At 36.9% G+C, this 16,681-nt stretch overlaps 1 protein-coding gene across 1 annotated transcript in view; it reads left to right on the plus strand.

Moving 5' to 3' along the window:
* The window catches only part of CABCOCO1 (ciliary associated calcium binding coiled-coil 1), a 127,415-nt gene extending 111,110 nt beyond the window's left edge, over positions 1-16,305 (plus strand). The window contains exons 6-8 of the mRNA XM_022560567.2: positions 8,707-8,829; positions 9,242-9,382; positions 14,511-16,305. Coding sequence (XP_022416275.1) covers positions 8,707-8,829; positions 9,242-9,382; positions 14,511-14,585 — 339 coding nt within the window. The 3' untranslated portion in view covers positions 14,586-16,305. The remainder of the gene's footprint in view (positions 1-8,706; positions 8,830-9,241; positions 9,383-14,510) is intronic.
* Positions 16,306-16,681: the final 376 nt, after the last annotated feature.

Here is a 16,681-nt window from a genome sequence, read left to right on the forward strand (position 1 = left end):
TGGACCCAAAGCCTACCCCATGGGCATTGTCATGAAAAAGAAGGGAGCAGGTCTGGCAGACATCACGGAGGTGCCCCCAACACGTTTTGTGACTGATTTACTGTTAGGGACAAGGGAGAGTTAACAACTGAAGACAACCTCAAGATTTTGAGTCTGGTAACCAAGAAGCTGAGAGATAAAGCAAATGGAGGAGGAACGGGTTTGGAGAAGATAATTAAGTAGAAATAAATGGACAAGCTTCAGCCTGTCTAAGATTCCAGTAAGTACTGAGTGTGTAATCCAAATATTCTTCTACATCATGACATAAAAATACTGAATCTGAGGTTCTGTATAGGCTGGCGACTGTGAGTCTTGTATAAATAGAGAAAAAAACCACTTGAAATATAGTAACATAGGATAGAACATCTGTAACTAGACTAGAGATGACCTAGTCCAACCCCCTAATTTTACAAATAAAGAAACCACATCTCAGACATACTCTCTACAGAGCCAGTCTAGGACTCTGACTACACATTTAAGGGGGAAAAAAAAATCCAGATTTCTAAAACATTCAAATCTGGAATACAGATACCACCCAAATTTTTCAGAGTTGCTGTTATTTCAGTTTGTTTGTTTTTAACTAAACTAGCATGATTTACAGCTTATAGGTGAAAGATCTTTTTTGATAAAATTCTGTTGCCATATACGCCATTGTCCACAAAGTCAGTTTCGTAGTTAATTTCCAAGAATTCAGATTCCATGAAAAGCCTCAGAACTTTAGGGTACCTAGAGCTGTTCTTTGCAGGGGAAGACATGCCTCTTCTTAGGTCACTGAAACAATGACACCCCTGTGTACACAACAAGGGCTGCCCTGCATGGAAGGAAGGGCTTGGGTGCTTCCTGAAAAGAGCCCTGTTTGTAGAATGCCGAGCACATAAGTGTAATCAACAGCAGTTTCCTCTGAAGCAAGAAAATCCTGCCCTGCTGACCAAAGTTGCAGAATCAGTTAGTGTAGATTTTAAAAAGGAGGGGGGAGGGAGGTGGCGGAAGCTAAGCAGAGAGGGAAATATTTATAGCTGTGACAACATGTTTCCTTGTAATAATTTATGAGCCCACTGGAGAAAAAGGAAACATACAAACTATGAATAAAATATCCAAAATATAAACATTATGCCTTCTGCAAATTTTCTTTAGTTAAAAATTAAGGTTGAGGTTGGCTAAAGTAAATGAGTATATTTTCGTGGTCTCCTATTTCCTTGATGCTAAGGCTTACCAACTGATTTACAACTTCCTGTGTTGTTTTTTAATCTATATTTGTCAGCACATTTTTAATGTCAGATTACTTAAAATAGACATCTTGGGTCTAAGAGGTCAGGAATAATAATATTATGTTGACTTCTCTAAATATTTCATAGCACTTACAAACATTCTAGTTTAGGCCAAAAAAGCTTTATATTTCTAAATGAAATAAATTTCAATATAGTTTTAAGATTTCTTTTTCTTTCAACTGATGTCTTCAGGGCTGAAGTGCAGTTCAATCCATATCCTTTGACGTTAAGTAAATTACATGTATACCTTTATCCAAATAGTTTCAACTTCATTTTACTCAGATAACTTAAATTGGGAAAATAACAGGAAGTCCATGAAAAGAGAAGGACAAGAACCAAGGACTTAGGGTTCTTCCACTGGAGTTTCTCTTCTAACCATTATGATTTGTAGTCTCTTATAATTTCTGCCAATTACAGGTACTTGTTCAAAAAGAGTATTATCAAGTATAAAAGCCATGAAATAGCTTAATCTTCATATAAGCTACCATAAGATGTATTTAAAATGCAACATTTATAAAATCAAAATTTTAAATTTATATTTCATAATTCAACATAGGCTCTCCACAAAGATAATTGCATAACTCATTATTCTAACTGATACCTAATTTCCCAATTCTTAAAACAAGAGATAATTTAGAGTATTTCCTCAATTTTAAATACTAAAAACCTCAAATTTAAATAGAACATCCTAGATGAAACCAAACAAAAATTCACCCATGATCAGAACTGTTTGAAATACTTTATTCTGAGTTCAAGGATATGCCTTTTAGAGTATAACTTAGTAAGCTAAACAAATATACCCTGAGTGGCTTCTAGAAGATATTTTTGAAAAGAATTAGTTATTTTCTAACTGTTTTTAATGGAAGCAACCGTATTTTCAACCTCTCACCCTGAGGAAGTTGCAAGATAAGGTCAATTCAAGAATCGAAACTAAGTACAATGTTGAACTTAGTAGTTGTAAGAGCTCTGGTATTTCAATTTTCACAAGAAAGACATGTTGAAAGTTTGCCCTAACTTTGCTTTTGACGAAATTTGTTAAAGGAAATCATATTTGAATTGAACTCAATCTGGGAAACCACAGGCCACATTGGATGCTGAAAAACAAAAGATAAAAAGAGTGATAAATTGTGGGGGAGGGGAGAAGCAGGTTTTCTAATTTTGGAAGTTGGGCATAAACACTCTCCTTTTCTAAATGAGGTGGTTTGCAGGAGTCCTGACCAGGCCGCCTAACTACCTAATTATGTCATGCTAGTCCCAAAGGAGAAGTTGTTTGGATCCGAGGAATTGGTTAAATCAAAGGGCATTGGATATATGTTTGAGAGTTTAAAAATTGAGACTATATGGAAACAGGGTGATGATGTGTCCTCATTGACAAATTCTTCTGAGTTAATTGGATTGCTTGGGCGATGTTAACAATTAAATATAGAAATAGCATGAACCAGTATCCCCAGCATGGCTACTCTAATCTGTCTTCCAGTGCTGGCATTAGAAAGATGATCCTGTCAATAATAACAGTAATTATAAATGATGATAATAATACACCTTTGGGTTTAATAATACTTTCCCTTTGAAGAACTCCCAACATTTTTACCCACATTATCTAATTTGTACCCTGAAACAATTCGATGAAGTACCCAGGCAGCGATTATCATTACCTTCCTTTTACAGATAAATAAACTGAGGCCTAGGGATTTCTTAGCATCACACAATTAGGAATAGAGCCAAGTCTAAAGCCTATCATTCAGTGGTCTATCTTCCACATTATTGCCGTCTTTAGAAAATCTGGGTATCTGAAGTACTGTTCTAGCTCTCACGAAGTGTTTGCACCAGAGCCAGATCAAAGCATCTTTTCCTGTTAAATTGTATTGACATTACAAGAAGGTACCCTTTTTCAAATTCATTAGAGAGGATTTTGTTGTCTGAGGTCATTAAGATAGGAGTACTCGATTTCTTTTCAAATTATAGTGTTTCTTTTCAAATTATAGTGTTTTCTTATGCAGAAGTACACTTAGAAATACTAAAGATGTCTTAAATACTCTGGAATCAGTTTAACTATCTAAATTTTTTAGAAAAAATATCAAGCCCATGTTAAACAAGATCAAATCAAGAGATACAAATAAAATGGGCACAAGGTGTTAACTGGAGTGCCCTAGCCAGATTGCAAATTGGTTTACTGGGGCCCGCCAACTTAAATTCGTCTTTGCAGCTTCAGCTGGACGGGGTAGTCTTCATTTCCTGTCCTCACTTGTTGTACTGTGTTACCGTTCACTGTCTAGGTGATTAGCTTGTGAATCTGGTGGTCTCAGAGCTCTATTAAGTTACAAATGTTCAAACTACCAGTATGCTGTGAATAAAAATAGAAGTTGCTATTAGATGTCTATTCATACCCTGCAGAAGCCTGGCAACATTTTGAACCTTTCAAAACGTAAATACTGCATATTAAGCATAGGAAAGAAAATTAATGTGCTGCATTTGCGAATTTATTTCCAGGTCAAAAAGGCAAAGGGGGACGAGGACTCTTGTAGCAGAATTGATCTTCTACATTTATAGGGTATGTTAAGAAGTTTGAAATGGCCTGAACACAAAAGAAAAACACTTTAGAAATGGATTAATTTTAGTTTCTCTGATAATCTCAGCTTTTGAATTTCCTGTTTTGATTTTAAATTTATGGCTTCAGTATGACATTACCAGAGTTGATTGCATTTTGCAGGTGGCATTCATGTGTTGTTACTTTATGTGTAGTATATTGTGGGCAATGGGTTACAATTTGTGTTAAAATGTTCCAAAATGACACAGTACTTCTTAATTAGACTTGCAAATGAGTAGTGCCTTTTTTTCAAGGAGAGAAAATAGTTAAAACATTATAGGAAGTTTTGTGCTTTTTTTTCCTTAGTTAGTATTGGGAGAAGTTTGCCATAAAGTTTTCTTCCTGAAACTTTGACAGTTTGTAGTAAGTTTTGATTTATATATGAAGTCATCATCTGGCAATTCCAAATAAGTGTCTTTTTGAAGCATACCAGTTTTTTATGTGTCTATAGCCCAAAAAGAGTTTAACAGATTTATCTTTTTTTTTGGCATTCAAAACAGTAAAAAGTTGTCATTTCAATGGCATTTTTAATATTTTGAATAACCTAATAACTAAATTTAATAAGTTAATAATTGCCATCTTAATCATAGGTTTCAGTGATACAAACAGTACCCACAAATCACCTACACTTTTTTCAAAGGAAAACAATCATAAATAACAATAAAAAGAATAAGAAAACAACAAACAAAAACAAACTACAGCTAATGCTACCAATGTTAACACATAAAGTAGAAAAAGAAAACATGCAGTAACACAATTTTCAGATAAAATCTTTATACTTCTCAGACACAATAAGATCTAGAAGCAGATTCTAATTCTTATAAGTATTTTTCAGACCTAAACTGACCCTGTCCTTAGTTCCAGGAGGTTCAAAATTCCTATCATTTATTCCCATGGTAAATGTCCATTTCATACTGAATATGTAAATTCTTAAAAGAGCTCTAGTGATTTCATTTGGCTTGTAAGTAAAGATCTTGGATGTTTTTAAAGCTACATAATGTTTGGTGATGAAATTTTGTACTTATGAGTATTAAATTATGCCAAAAAGCCATTTACTTGATATTCTTTAAATACCATGGCACAATGCAAATAAACTCAGATTATAAACCATCTTAAATAACACTAATGCAATGTGCACTTAATGAACACTATAACTAACTTAATTTTCATGTAACAGATAACATCTGGGGGAAATGTATATTGGTAAGTTATGCAAAACTAATTTCTAGCGACCACATCTGTAGATGTTATTTATTGTACGTTCACTTAACAGTTCATTATTCTGTTTAGAAATCTATTCTCTTCTTTATTAGAGCTTTTAATGTACTCACCTTAGTTCAAATGGTCTGCTCATTATCAGAAAAAATATAAATGGCATTCACATGGAACAACATGATTGTTTTTATTATATCCATTTGTGTGCAAGCACTCAAAAATGGCAAGAGAAACACATTTATTGCTTTACATTCAAAGTAATATTTAGGAGGTATTTGAAAGTCAAGCAAAACCAATCATTTGGCCAAATGATGTACATGTATAATCAGAAACTCCTGATTTTTAATCTCAGCATTAGGCCTCAGGCAAGTCACTTAAAGTCTTTCTCTTTGTTTTCTGATCTGAAGATTATGGGTGCTATTCTCTTATAGACTAAAAGAGGGGGTTGCTAAATCAGAGTCCCAAATAGGAGTGTTTTTTTAATAAACATGCTTGATCCTTTTTCTGTTTTTATTTTAAAGATTTAAGAGGTAACATATTATACTTTTGAGGAAAAAATATGAGACAATTACAGTTCTACAGGAATGTATAAAATAGTTATAAAACTAGCTTTATTTAATTTGCTTCAACTATTCATAGACTTGAGGAAATTATAACGTTCTTTCAGAAAATCTAACTTAATAAAGCTGACCATGTCTTTCTGTTTTAAATAGATTTTATTACAGAACCAGTGATGTTGTAAAACATGAGGTTTTGTTAAAAAAAAATACAAAGGCCTAATTGTATTTTTTAAAGAAAGTATTGCATCAGACGGTTTCATTTAAACATATTTGCTGGCTCTGTGCTCTCACCACAATTATTGATTCTAATTTTCCTTCAACTTGTTTTTTAAAAAGGCTACTTAATGGGGGAAAAAATCACTATGATGCTTCTGGGCACTATGTTTATTTCAAACTATGTGTTTGACAGTGTACCTTCTTACTACTAATGAAATGACTTTATATTTACCCTTATCTGAAATTGGGACATTCCTTTCCCTTATGGTATCTTACTAACGTAGCCAAATGTAACTCTTTGTGAAAGAGAAAAATGTAGCTGTGGTTTGGTTCATTGATATTATGCAAAACACCCTGAAGTAAAGAAATTCTCACTGCCAGTTTTTGTGCATGAATTAAATCAAATGAATAGCTGTATGAGCTACACTCATAAAATTCAAGGAAAAGAAAAGCCCAACTCTCAGTCAGAGCTTCAGGTTCTTGGGATAAATAGGAGCTTCACTCCACCAAAGAAGTGATGATGTGGAGCTGAGAAGTACACACACACACACACACACACACACACACACACAGAGGCACACACACAGACACACAGAGACACACATACACACACACACAGACACACACACACACAGACACAGACACACAGAAGACACAGAGACACACACACACGTACCCATACACACGCAGACACACACATACACATACGCAGACACACACACACACACACAGAGACACACACACCGACACACAGAGGCACACACACACACAGACACACACACACACTCACACACACACAGAGACACACACACCGACACACAGGCACACACAGACACACATACACACACACACAGACACACTCACACACAGACACAGACACACAGAAGACACAGAGACACACACACACATACACGCAGACACACACATACACATACACACGCAGACACAGACACACACACACACACACACACACACACACCCCTTATTTATTTTACCTATAATATTTCAGAGGATTTAAAATATATTTAGCCGTTTCATTTTTCTAGCTTGGTAAAATGAAGAGCAATATAAGATGCAGGAGGGTAAAAAAGAAGTGTGGTGAAAAAATGGTACAAATAATTTTGTGGGAAGATGAAAATGCTTGTATGTCCCATTTCGGGAAAAAAACAGTATCTTATGAAAGTGAAGAGAGAAAAGGATTGTTCTCATATTTTTTTTTGATCTTCTATTTCGATTAACATTTAGTCAACTTAAGATAGACAATCTGGAATGATGTCATCTAACAGAATAAAGATTAAGTGCTTAATAATATCAGTTAGTATTGGGAAACTAACAAATGTTAGTTAGTTGCCACAAATGTGACAACATGGTGACATATTACAGTTTACCGAAAACTGCATCGGCCACAAAGTCAGCACACCAGGGTTTAACTTCCATCCCTTTCACCAAGTAATTATTTGACCTTAAGACAATCATTAAATCTCTTGATTTCCAAATTGCCTTGACTGTAAAGTTACGGCACTTCAGTCCTTCTGTATATTTATACTAAGCAGCAACTTCCTATAAAATCAAATTAAAATTAGTAATATGAATTCAAGGCAAAATACATTGCTATGACCAAGCAATAACTTAGCCTCCAGTTCATTCTAAAACCTATCTAAATCAAAAATATTAATATGTAAAAGATGAAGTATTATAACATGTAAGTTTATTTGAAATATTGTAGAGAAGTTAGAAATGAATGTGATGATTTCAGGGTGTTTCCAGGCCCCATGGGATGCTAATTATTTGGTGAGTTTACACATTTCTAGATTTTTGTCTTAAAACTTGTAGGCTTAAAGACTGTCAGCATACAGTGGGTAGCTTCATCTTAGGGCCACAAAAACAAGCTCCCGAGACCTCACTAAATAAACTAGAACATGGATTTATTGATTTCCAATGAGGAATGTAACAGGCATGAAGATCAGAGCACTCAACTGGGTGTGTCTATAGATCATCTGAGATGGGAAGGCACAGATTACGATTGGAACGTTGCCTTTTAAACATGAAATCAGAGCAAGAGGAACCGTTTAGATGCATCAGGTGTTTAATGCCATCAGTACCCTCATCTCCGCTCTCTCCCCCAAGTCATGGTGAGATGGACACCGCGTAAGGTGACTTCTTTAACTCGTTTCATTTCCACTGTTGACCACCTGTCACTCTTCCTCTGGTTGGCACTCTTGCCACAGAATTATTAAAATGCTCACAGTGGCGTCTTGCCTTGCCCTAGGTGTTTCTGCTTGACTTTGCAAATCTCCTCTCTGATTTACTGTATGCTGGCTATGTACCTTAACCTTGAGAGCCTTTATTGTCCTCGTCACCAGGTTCTCTTGGCCACTTCACCATTGTCTCCAAGAACAACTGTGCTCTACTGAGTAATATCAATCACCATTAGGCTGTTATTGAGTGTTTTAAGCGCGAAACCCTCTGCCAGAACTGGAGAAGATGCACAGAGGATCTAAAACATGGTCTCTACCTCCGGAGAGCTGGTAGACAGGAGGAAGGGGACACTGACCCATGAAACAACTCAAGATCAAGGCAGTACAAAATGAAGTTCTAAACTCCATGGTACAGAAAAATTAGACAGTGGGGGAAAGTAAAATGCAAGTTATCAGGTACAGAGCACAAAAAGCACTAGAGAGCTAAGAGGTCGGCGGCGTCAAGAATTCAGAGGCGACGGCACTTAAAAAACAATAGACTTGGAACTTTATAAATATTGCCTGAAATTGTGGTTACTCATCAAAAGACTTTGTCATAATACAGCTCTTCTCTTCCCCACTAGCAAGTGATAGAGGTTGTGAAGCCTGCAGGTCACCCCTTCCCTGATCCTCTAGAAGAAGGAATCTCATTTGATATTTACTCAACATTCATAGAGCCACCTCCAATACTGGATATGGAAATGAAGGTATGTTTCCTTGTGTCTCTTAATTCACCCTATCTGAGCATTATATTCTCTAGAGGATAGGAGAGAAAGAACAAAATGCTCTTCTATCTTCTTTCCCTCTGATTTTTCCTAGCTAAATATAAATATTTCTTCTGGTGTTGATTCACAAGTGGGCCAGCTGAGGGTGGTTCATCAATTTTAATTACTTCTACTCCATCTTCCCCGATCTCCACCTTCATTTTCCCCAGAGTAGGTAAAAGCAGCATTACTTGATTTGTCATGATGCTCATGAATAATGAAAATGCAGGAAAACGTCAAATCAAAATCCTTCCAGATTGACATCATTTCTGATAGAAAACTACCCGAGAGAAACCTTTACTATCAGTAAAGGCTCCAGAAATCACTTGAGTGTTGTTTACTTTTAATATTCTAGGGGTTGAATCAAGAACAAGGCCCTGAAGAGTCCCAGCCAGAAGCTGACACTTCAGAGACTGATCCATTAGTTGGTTTCACCATTGAAGATATAAAATTGGTGCTGGGTCAAGTCACAGATGACATTTTAATCAGCATTCAGGTACTCAGCCTTGATGGTGTGCTCACTTACTTTATTACTGGTTAATTAGCCAACCTCAACCTTAATGTCTATAAACACTACCCACGTTCTGCCAGCGAGAGTGACGCTGATGATGGAGGAGTTCCATATAACATCTCCACATAACTCTCAGTTGAGTCATCTGAGACTCGGTAAGATCACAAAATACATTCACCAACAGCACATAGTGTGGTGCGTTATCAGTTTACAGATCATTCAGCATTGAGACCCAAAAAATAACATGATGAAGACTTCATGCCCAGTCATGCTGTAAGCAATTGCTCATGCAAGAGTAATGGGAGAACATTTCTAAATAGTAAACACGAAAGCTCAGACCATAATTCTTAGCTAAGACCTTTCACCGAATGCCTACAGAGAGGCTTTCATATCTTTGAACTCCTTCTCAGATGGTTTGCTCCTTTTCACATACCACTAAGAGCTAATGGCTAGGTATATTAATGGTGTTATCACTGACACCAATGGCTGCATGAAAATGGTGATGGCAACAGCCATCTCAGTAGCAACTGCCAATGATGAACCAGTTGGCTAAGTTCTACGCTTAATGTATTTTCCCCATCCAAAAACAAACAAACAAACAAAACATTTCTACCTCAACACAAAGGCTTGCACCATTTCCTAGGCAAAATGATTAAATGAGTGATTTCCATATTTTGAGAGGATTTATAATTTCTTGTGGCAATAACAATGAATCAGTAGGACAACATACTGCATGTTTAAAATATGAATGCATCTAAGGGAAGGATTTAGTTGTTTTCTGGACATGAGACTATATATAAAAGCACACTGTATTAACAACTAATTTAGAAGGAGCAAAAGATTAGCTTGGCAATAGCATACCTTGTTAGTTGTTTAATCATCAAATGTTAATGTGCTATTTACATGAATATTTAATGATTCAGTGCCAACAGAACCAGCCAAAGTCCTCGGCTTAATAAGGGGTGTTTAGCGTTTACCAGAAATAGTGAAAGGACACATTTTACACAAAGCTTTATTGTTAACAACCCTATGAATGTAATAACTGGTTACTGTGTAGAAGGGCAGAATGCAGTTGAACTAAGCTAAGTTCAGAACATATCTCCTTTTTAGATTTGATAACATTTCATCTAAATATAGTTTATGTATAATCATGGCCCTGGGCTCCTTTGTGATCCTGCGGCTCTGAAATTATCACCGAAGGACTACTAGACAGTAATAGAATTGTTTGCAGGCCCCCCAAATTGAAAACATCTTTACCAAGGCCATGTTCCATGTAGTGAGCAGTATGTTTTTAACTATTCATTGAAAAAAGTTTTTTAAATTAAAGGCTGCAGCATTTATATCACTACTCTCTATAGCAGAAAGAATATGATTGCTATATGTGTGTGTTATTGTCCCACTGGCCTGCAGCCATCTTTACTGAGCTTGGAAGTCCATTAGCTGGCTCATCTAAATGTAATTAGGCATAGAAAGAACTTGGACCAGAGGTGAGGGATACAGATCTTTCAGGTGCCTTGATCATTTCCACGTTAAGGAGATTCATGGACATTAGCCTGGGCCAAATTATTGCCAATTTTTCAATAAAATTGCATGGTGATGTGGATTGATACAGTGTTTCAAGACAGCAAACCCCTCTATGTATTTTCTCTCAAAAATCCTAGTAAACTCCATGCGAATTAGGCAGGCACTTTACCTGATAAAAAAATTGAAAACTTAGAGACACAGAAAGATTGTCATTTGTCCAGGGTTTCCAGGATCAGAAACTGATGAAAGGCCCTGACTGGGAGCTGTGAACTGGGTTCTAGTTCTAATTCCAGTGTTATCCACAGAAACCACATAACGTCTAATATCATGACCAGACTACTTTGGTTTTTAATACTCCAGTGGTGTGGCACTTTTTCAGTGTTTACTCTTGTGTCTTGGTCAAATTCCAAGTCGGGTAATTGCGCTCTGCTTACCTAAATTTCTCCCCCTGTTTTAGATGGGTAAGTTATTTTCCACTTCTAAAACCTCCTTCCAGTGTTCCTGGCTCTTAAAACTGTCTCATCGCTGTTCAAAGGTAGCCACTTGTCAGTGGTCAGTGTATATAAACCTTTTGAAGACACTGACTTGCTGTAGGAACATTTAATGAATTATTATTTGTAAAATGTTTTAAATTTTCCAATAGTTTTTTCTCCTTTATTTAAAAATCATACTCTTATTATAATTTTTGTAGGAAAAGGCAGTAGAGAATTCATGTTTTAAGTACAGTTTTTTCAGAGCTTCTCCTCCAGCATGGTTACAGGCATATTTCACTTTCTGTAGTTCAGAAATTTCTGACAGTAGTGTGAATCCTTAAATTTTTTATGTTAATCTACTTACTTTCCCATTGACTCACTTTATAATTTTAGAAATTTATTAAGAATGAAGTTATCTTGGCCCTGAGATGTTAATTAAAATTATACTGAATAGAGCAAACATTTTAAGCTTATATAGTTTAGGTATTTTAATTTTAAAGATACATTCAAAATGAAATTAGTTTGGCCCTGAGTTGTGTAATAAAAATTATACCCAATGGAGCAAACCTTAATATATTTAAAGAATTATATTTCAGAGAAATATGAATGCTAGCACTAAATTCTTTCATTAAATGTTGGCTGTTGGCCCTGTCTAAGCAAAATAATGTGAAAACCTTGAGGGAAGTTTGCCATCTTGGGACCATAGGTATTTTTAGGTCAACTTGAATTTCCAGGTTAGAAAAGCTGAGTGGGAAATCACCTCAAGGAGTGATCACTGAAAGGGTATTGAACTCAGGTCATGGATTTTCCATTCTTTCCTAAAAGGAAGTAGAGCCATACCCTATCCTGGGGGTTGTAGGATAGCATGTCTGGTCAGCAGTGTTCTGAGGATTAACACGGAGACACCATAGACCAATGACAACCTGTTCTTGACCAGACGCGGAGTCTTGTCATCTAACGCCCTATCACCATGGTCTAGAGATCTGAGACATGTCCCTCTGTCAGCTCTAGCAGGTGTGCACCTGACCTTCAGGAGCCCTTTCCCCAGAGCACACACTTGTGTCAGTGAATTCTGTCTCAGTGAAATACCAGAAAGACCTCCAGGTTAATGTGAAAACCTTGATGAGACAGTGAAACAGAAGCTGGAAGATGATAATACATCTGTTCTTAGTTGAAAAGAAATGAGATTATTGGTGGATATAGAATACATTAATTGAAAGAGGGGAGAGTCAATTGTCTAGTTAGAGCAGTGCTTCCCGATGCTTTGGAATTGTAACAAGATCATTTCTTCAAACCATTTCATTCCCTGTATGGTCTAATATATAGCATGCCTTAAAGAAGCAGAAGTAATCTATTTTTAAAACATATCATAACATCCTATTAATGAAGTAGTATAACATCGGTGAATATATCACAAAATTAGTAGTTGGAATTATGAATTTAAAAGCTAGCATACATGAAATTTAACATACTTAATTTTAAACTACTTAACTTTTCAGATAAGAACTAAAGGTGGTTGAGTGGCTTTCCCAAGGCCACAGAGCTAAACTAATCCCTAGGCCTCCACACTTCTAGACCCTGGCTCCTTTCAGCTCTTCCAATTTTATGCCTGCGGGGATTAGTGGCCCCTGAAATATGACAGTTCTTTTGTAACCCGGAGGACCATGTTCATCCCTCATTGCCTCCTTCACCCAGCCACCAAGAAAGGAAAAGATGAGAAGCTAGAGGCCAGACTTGACCCCAGGGCTTGATAATCAAACTTGAGCCAAAAAAGATCGATATTCACACGAGAACCCAGAATTATTGACACCAGTGTGATCTTTTCAGAAATAGCAACTCTGGGCTTTCCTGGTGGCGCAGTGGTTGAGAGTCCGCTTGCCGATGCAGGGGACACGGGTTCGTCCGGGAAGATCCCACATGCCGCGGAGCGGCTGGGCCCGTGAGCCATGGCCGCTGAGCCTGCGCGTCCGGAGTCTGTGCTCCGCAACGGCAGAGGCCACAACAGTGAGAGGCCCGCGTACCACAAAAAAAGAAATAGCAACTCTGAACTGAAAATCTCATCAGATAAGGCAACCAGGTGGACCTTTGAAAGCTACCTATTATAATTACATTTATAAATAAAGAAATAAGAATGAAGTTACATCTGGACCAAAAACAGTATTTGATTTTTTAAATTTCTTCTATAAAAATTAAAATAATACATTTCTCAAAATACAGTTACCCTGATGTCCTCAAATTAGGTTATAGATATTAATATTTTAAACTTCAAATTACTTATTAACATTTATGTGTATGAACTACTCCTCATACACTTGTCAACTATTTTAAATCACCTCAACAAAAACACCAGTTTTACCATGCCCCACCACTGGTTTCTCTATACATAGTTTTATAGCCCATCATGAAAAAAGGAAGACATTTCCAGGGCTACACATGTTCAGATACTGTGAAAATATTTTTGGAATTATGCAGGTAGCAATGTTAGTCCACAGAATATCTCTGCCAGAAGCTCAGTGCTATCACAGCCACTGCAAACACTAAAACCTGTCAGCAACTGCTTACTTTTTTCTACCAAAACTGTACCACAAAGTGGCATAATTCCAGGAGTTATGTGTGTGAAGAATACTCTTTAATTATGAGAATCATTCTAATTGTGAAATTATTTGTGTTGTTATTTCACAACAGAAGGTTTCTGGGATCTCATTTAGAATGTATTACGCAGGAAACAAAAACATCCATTGCAAAGGGGTGGCAGTACCAACAGCACTGCAATAACTGAGCCTAGAGCAGTTATTCTGATTCGGTGCTTATTGGTAAAGTCTGTCTGAAAATGCAGATAAATTAGCCTATCTTCTAACACAAGGCTATGTGAAAAATGGCTGTCCAAATACCACTTCCTGTTCATAGCAGACATGCTATACATTGGGAATGTGCAGAGAAATATGATAAAGTGTTATCACATCACTACAGGCTGAAACACGGCTATGTCTGCAAAACAGGAAGGTGTGTGAGGGATAATGTCTGTCTTTAGGCACTATAGTATGTCAAAACCACAAAGACAATGTGCAGCAAAAGATAGCTCCATCCTAACCACTTTTTTATGACTGTCTTCACAGACCAAGATAAACGAAAAGCTGCAAATACAGGAAGAGGCCTTTAATGCACGAACAGAAAAATTGAAAAAGGCCTGAGGGCTCCAAACAAGGAGAGTGATGCTAAACTTCACAGAAACAAACAAAACCAGCCAGAATAATAGACTCTCTAGAGCACCAGATCGCCTTCATTTAGCTGGGAGAGGAAAAGCAAGCCCCAATTTTTATTATCCTAACGAATTAGAAAAGTATTGGCCCCAATCTTGCTACCTCCTGTCCCATAGCAGCCTCTGAATTTATTACACTGTGTGCAATAAGAACATTTTGTATATAAGAGTTTGGAGAATTATATATAAAAATACAATGACTTTTACAATACTCCTTTGACATTTTGACTAGTAAATGTTAATCATCTTCACAACTTTTTAAAATAAAGAAAAAACATAATAATTTTATCCACACTGACCCAAATGAACTGCCACGTTGCTGAAGCTTTGTGAACATAGACCACCACCACACTGCCGAGGATAAAACTTGCTAAACAATAGCAATTCAAATGCATATACTAGGGTTTTTTTTCCTCCTTAAATCAGTTGGTTTTCTTATTTAAATGTTTCAGTGTGAAACCAATTTTATGAAATGATATAATGCAGTTTGAAGCACTTTATTCTGTACTGTATTTGTTATTTCTAATCTTGTTACTCTCCCAGGAGAATACATGACCTATATAAAAAGAAGCAATGTATAAATGGTTATTAAAGACCAACCTATATATAGATTGTAAAAATCTTAAATACAAATCAAACTCACAGAGCTCTTAAAATTAACCATTATACTGCAGTAGAATGATTGAAACCATCTCAAGCCTTTAAATACCTTTATTAAAATATAATTTCAAAAGAAAATATCCATTTGCTGACTGATTGTCCCTAGTTGGACAAACTAAATTAACTACTACCTCGGCCCTTTCCCAATTTCTGAGTCTTCTGAGTATTCTAGAGTGTAGAGCCTTGCTAGGAGGGGACCATTCTTCCAAGAAGTTTCCAGTTTATACTGGAAGCAGATGTATTTGCATCTGGGTGGCACTTGGTCAAATATGTTCTGTCTGTGCTCTGGCCTTGTCCTATAACCTTACCTACTTACTCTACCTGTACCGAAGGGATTTGCCCAAAATGTATTCACCTGGGGCCGAGACAGATCCGGCAGCATGTGGTATTTTTTTAACTACACTGACCATCAAAATAAGAGAAGTCCTTAAGATGAAACCGTGTTTACTGTTCATGAAGTTCCGAGTCTGGAAGGCCGGGAGATGCGCCGATATGTTTCTTCCTTGAGCTATCCTTCCTAACTGAAAACGCTGACGGCCATAGGAGATCACTAGTAGGGCTCACAAGTCTTGATTTCGCCAAGCAGTCTCGTTCCAGAGGAAATAGAGGCGAAACTAGAGAACCCACAAATAGGGAATAAAGGAGCTTCTCGAAATCACCAAACACAGCTTCAAATGCCATCGTTGGCACAGAGTGGACCTCCATTTCCAATAAAGAGTTCTTATTTTGAGCAAGGGTACCAAGAGTTTAAAACTGAATAACAAATAGCAGTAAGATCCCTAAAAGCTACACAAAGACAATATCCTATAAGCGTGCCGAAAGCCTGCCTCTGGAGTAAGACTTCCAGGTAGCGTCACCTGACTTGTGTGTGACTTCGGACAGGCTGTTCACCCTCTACTTGCTCATCTACTAAATGAGGATAATACTTATTTTTGAGGTAGTTATGAGAACTCAATAAATTCGTTTTAAAGGACGTTTGTTCTAAGGTTTGGTTTCTGTTTACCTCCTAGGATAACCCAAAAACCACTGCCCATCCCTAATACCCACTGTCCAGTTATTGGATCAGCCTCTTTGCCAGAATTCCCAGCCATCTCTGTCTCTCCACTGGAACCTGTGGATCGATACATCCTCCCATGGTAACTACTTTGCCACCCTGTTTTCTTACATCTTTCATGTTGGAGCAGCCCAGGGATCCCTGAGGCAGCCTGGCTGTAACATCTAATAATGATAGGAGAAAGAGCAATTGTAGTGGCAGTAGCTAATTCACAGTCTCTGCTCTTTAAATTAATTTTGTTGATAAAGGAATATGTGTACTCCATTACCAAAAAAAGAAAAAAGTGTAGACGATGAAAAATACATTTCAGGGCT

Source organism: Delphinapterus leucas, chromosome 16 (genome assembly GCF_059928025.1).
Source record: "Delphinapterus leucas isolate spDelLeu-1000000601 "Yukka" chromosome 16, BTC_Dleu_Yukka2, whole genome shotgun sequence".
NCBI lineage: Eukaryota > Metazoa > Chordata > Mammalia > Artiodactyla > Monodontidae > Delphinapterus > Delphinapterus leucas.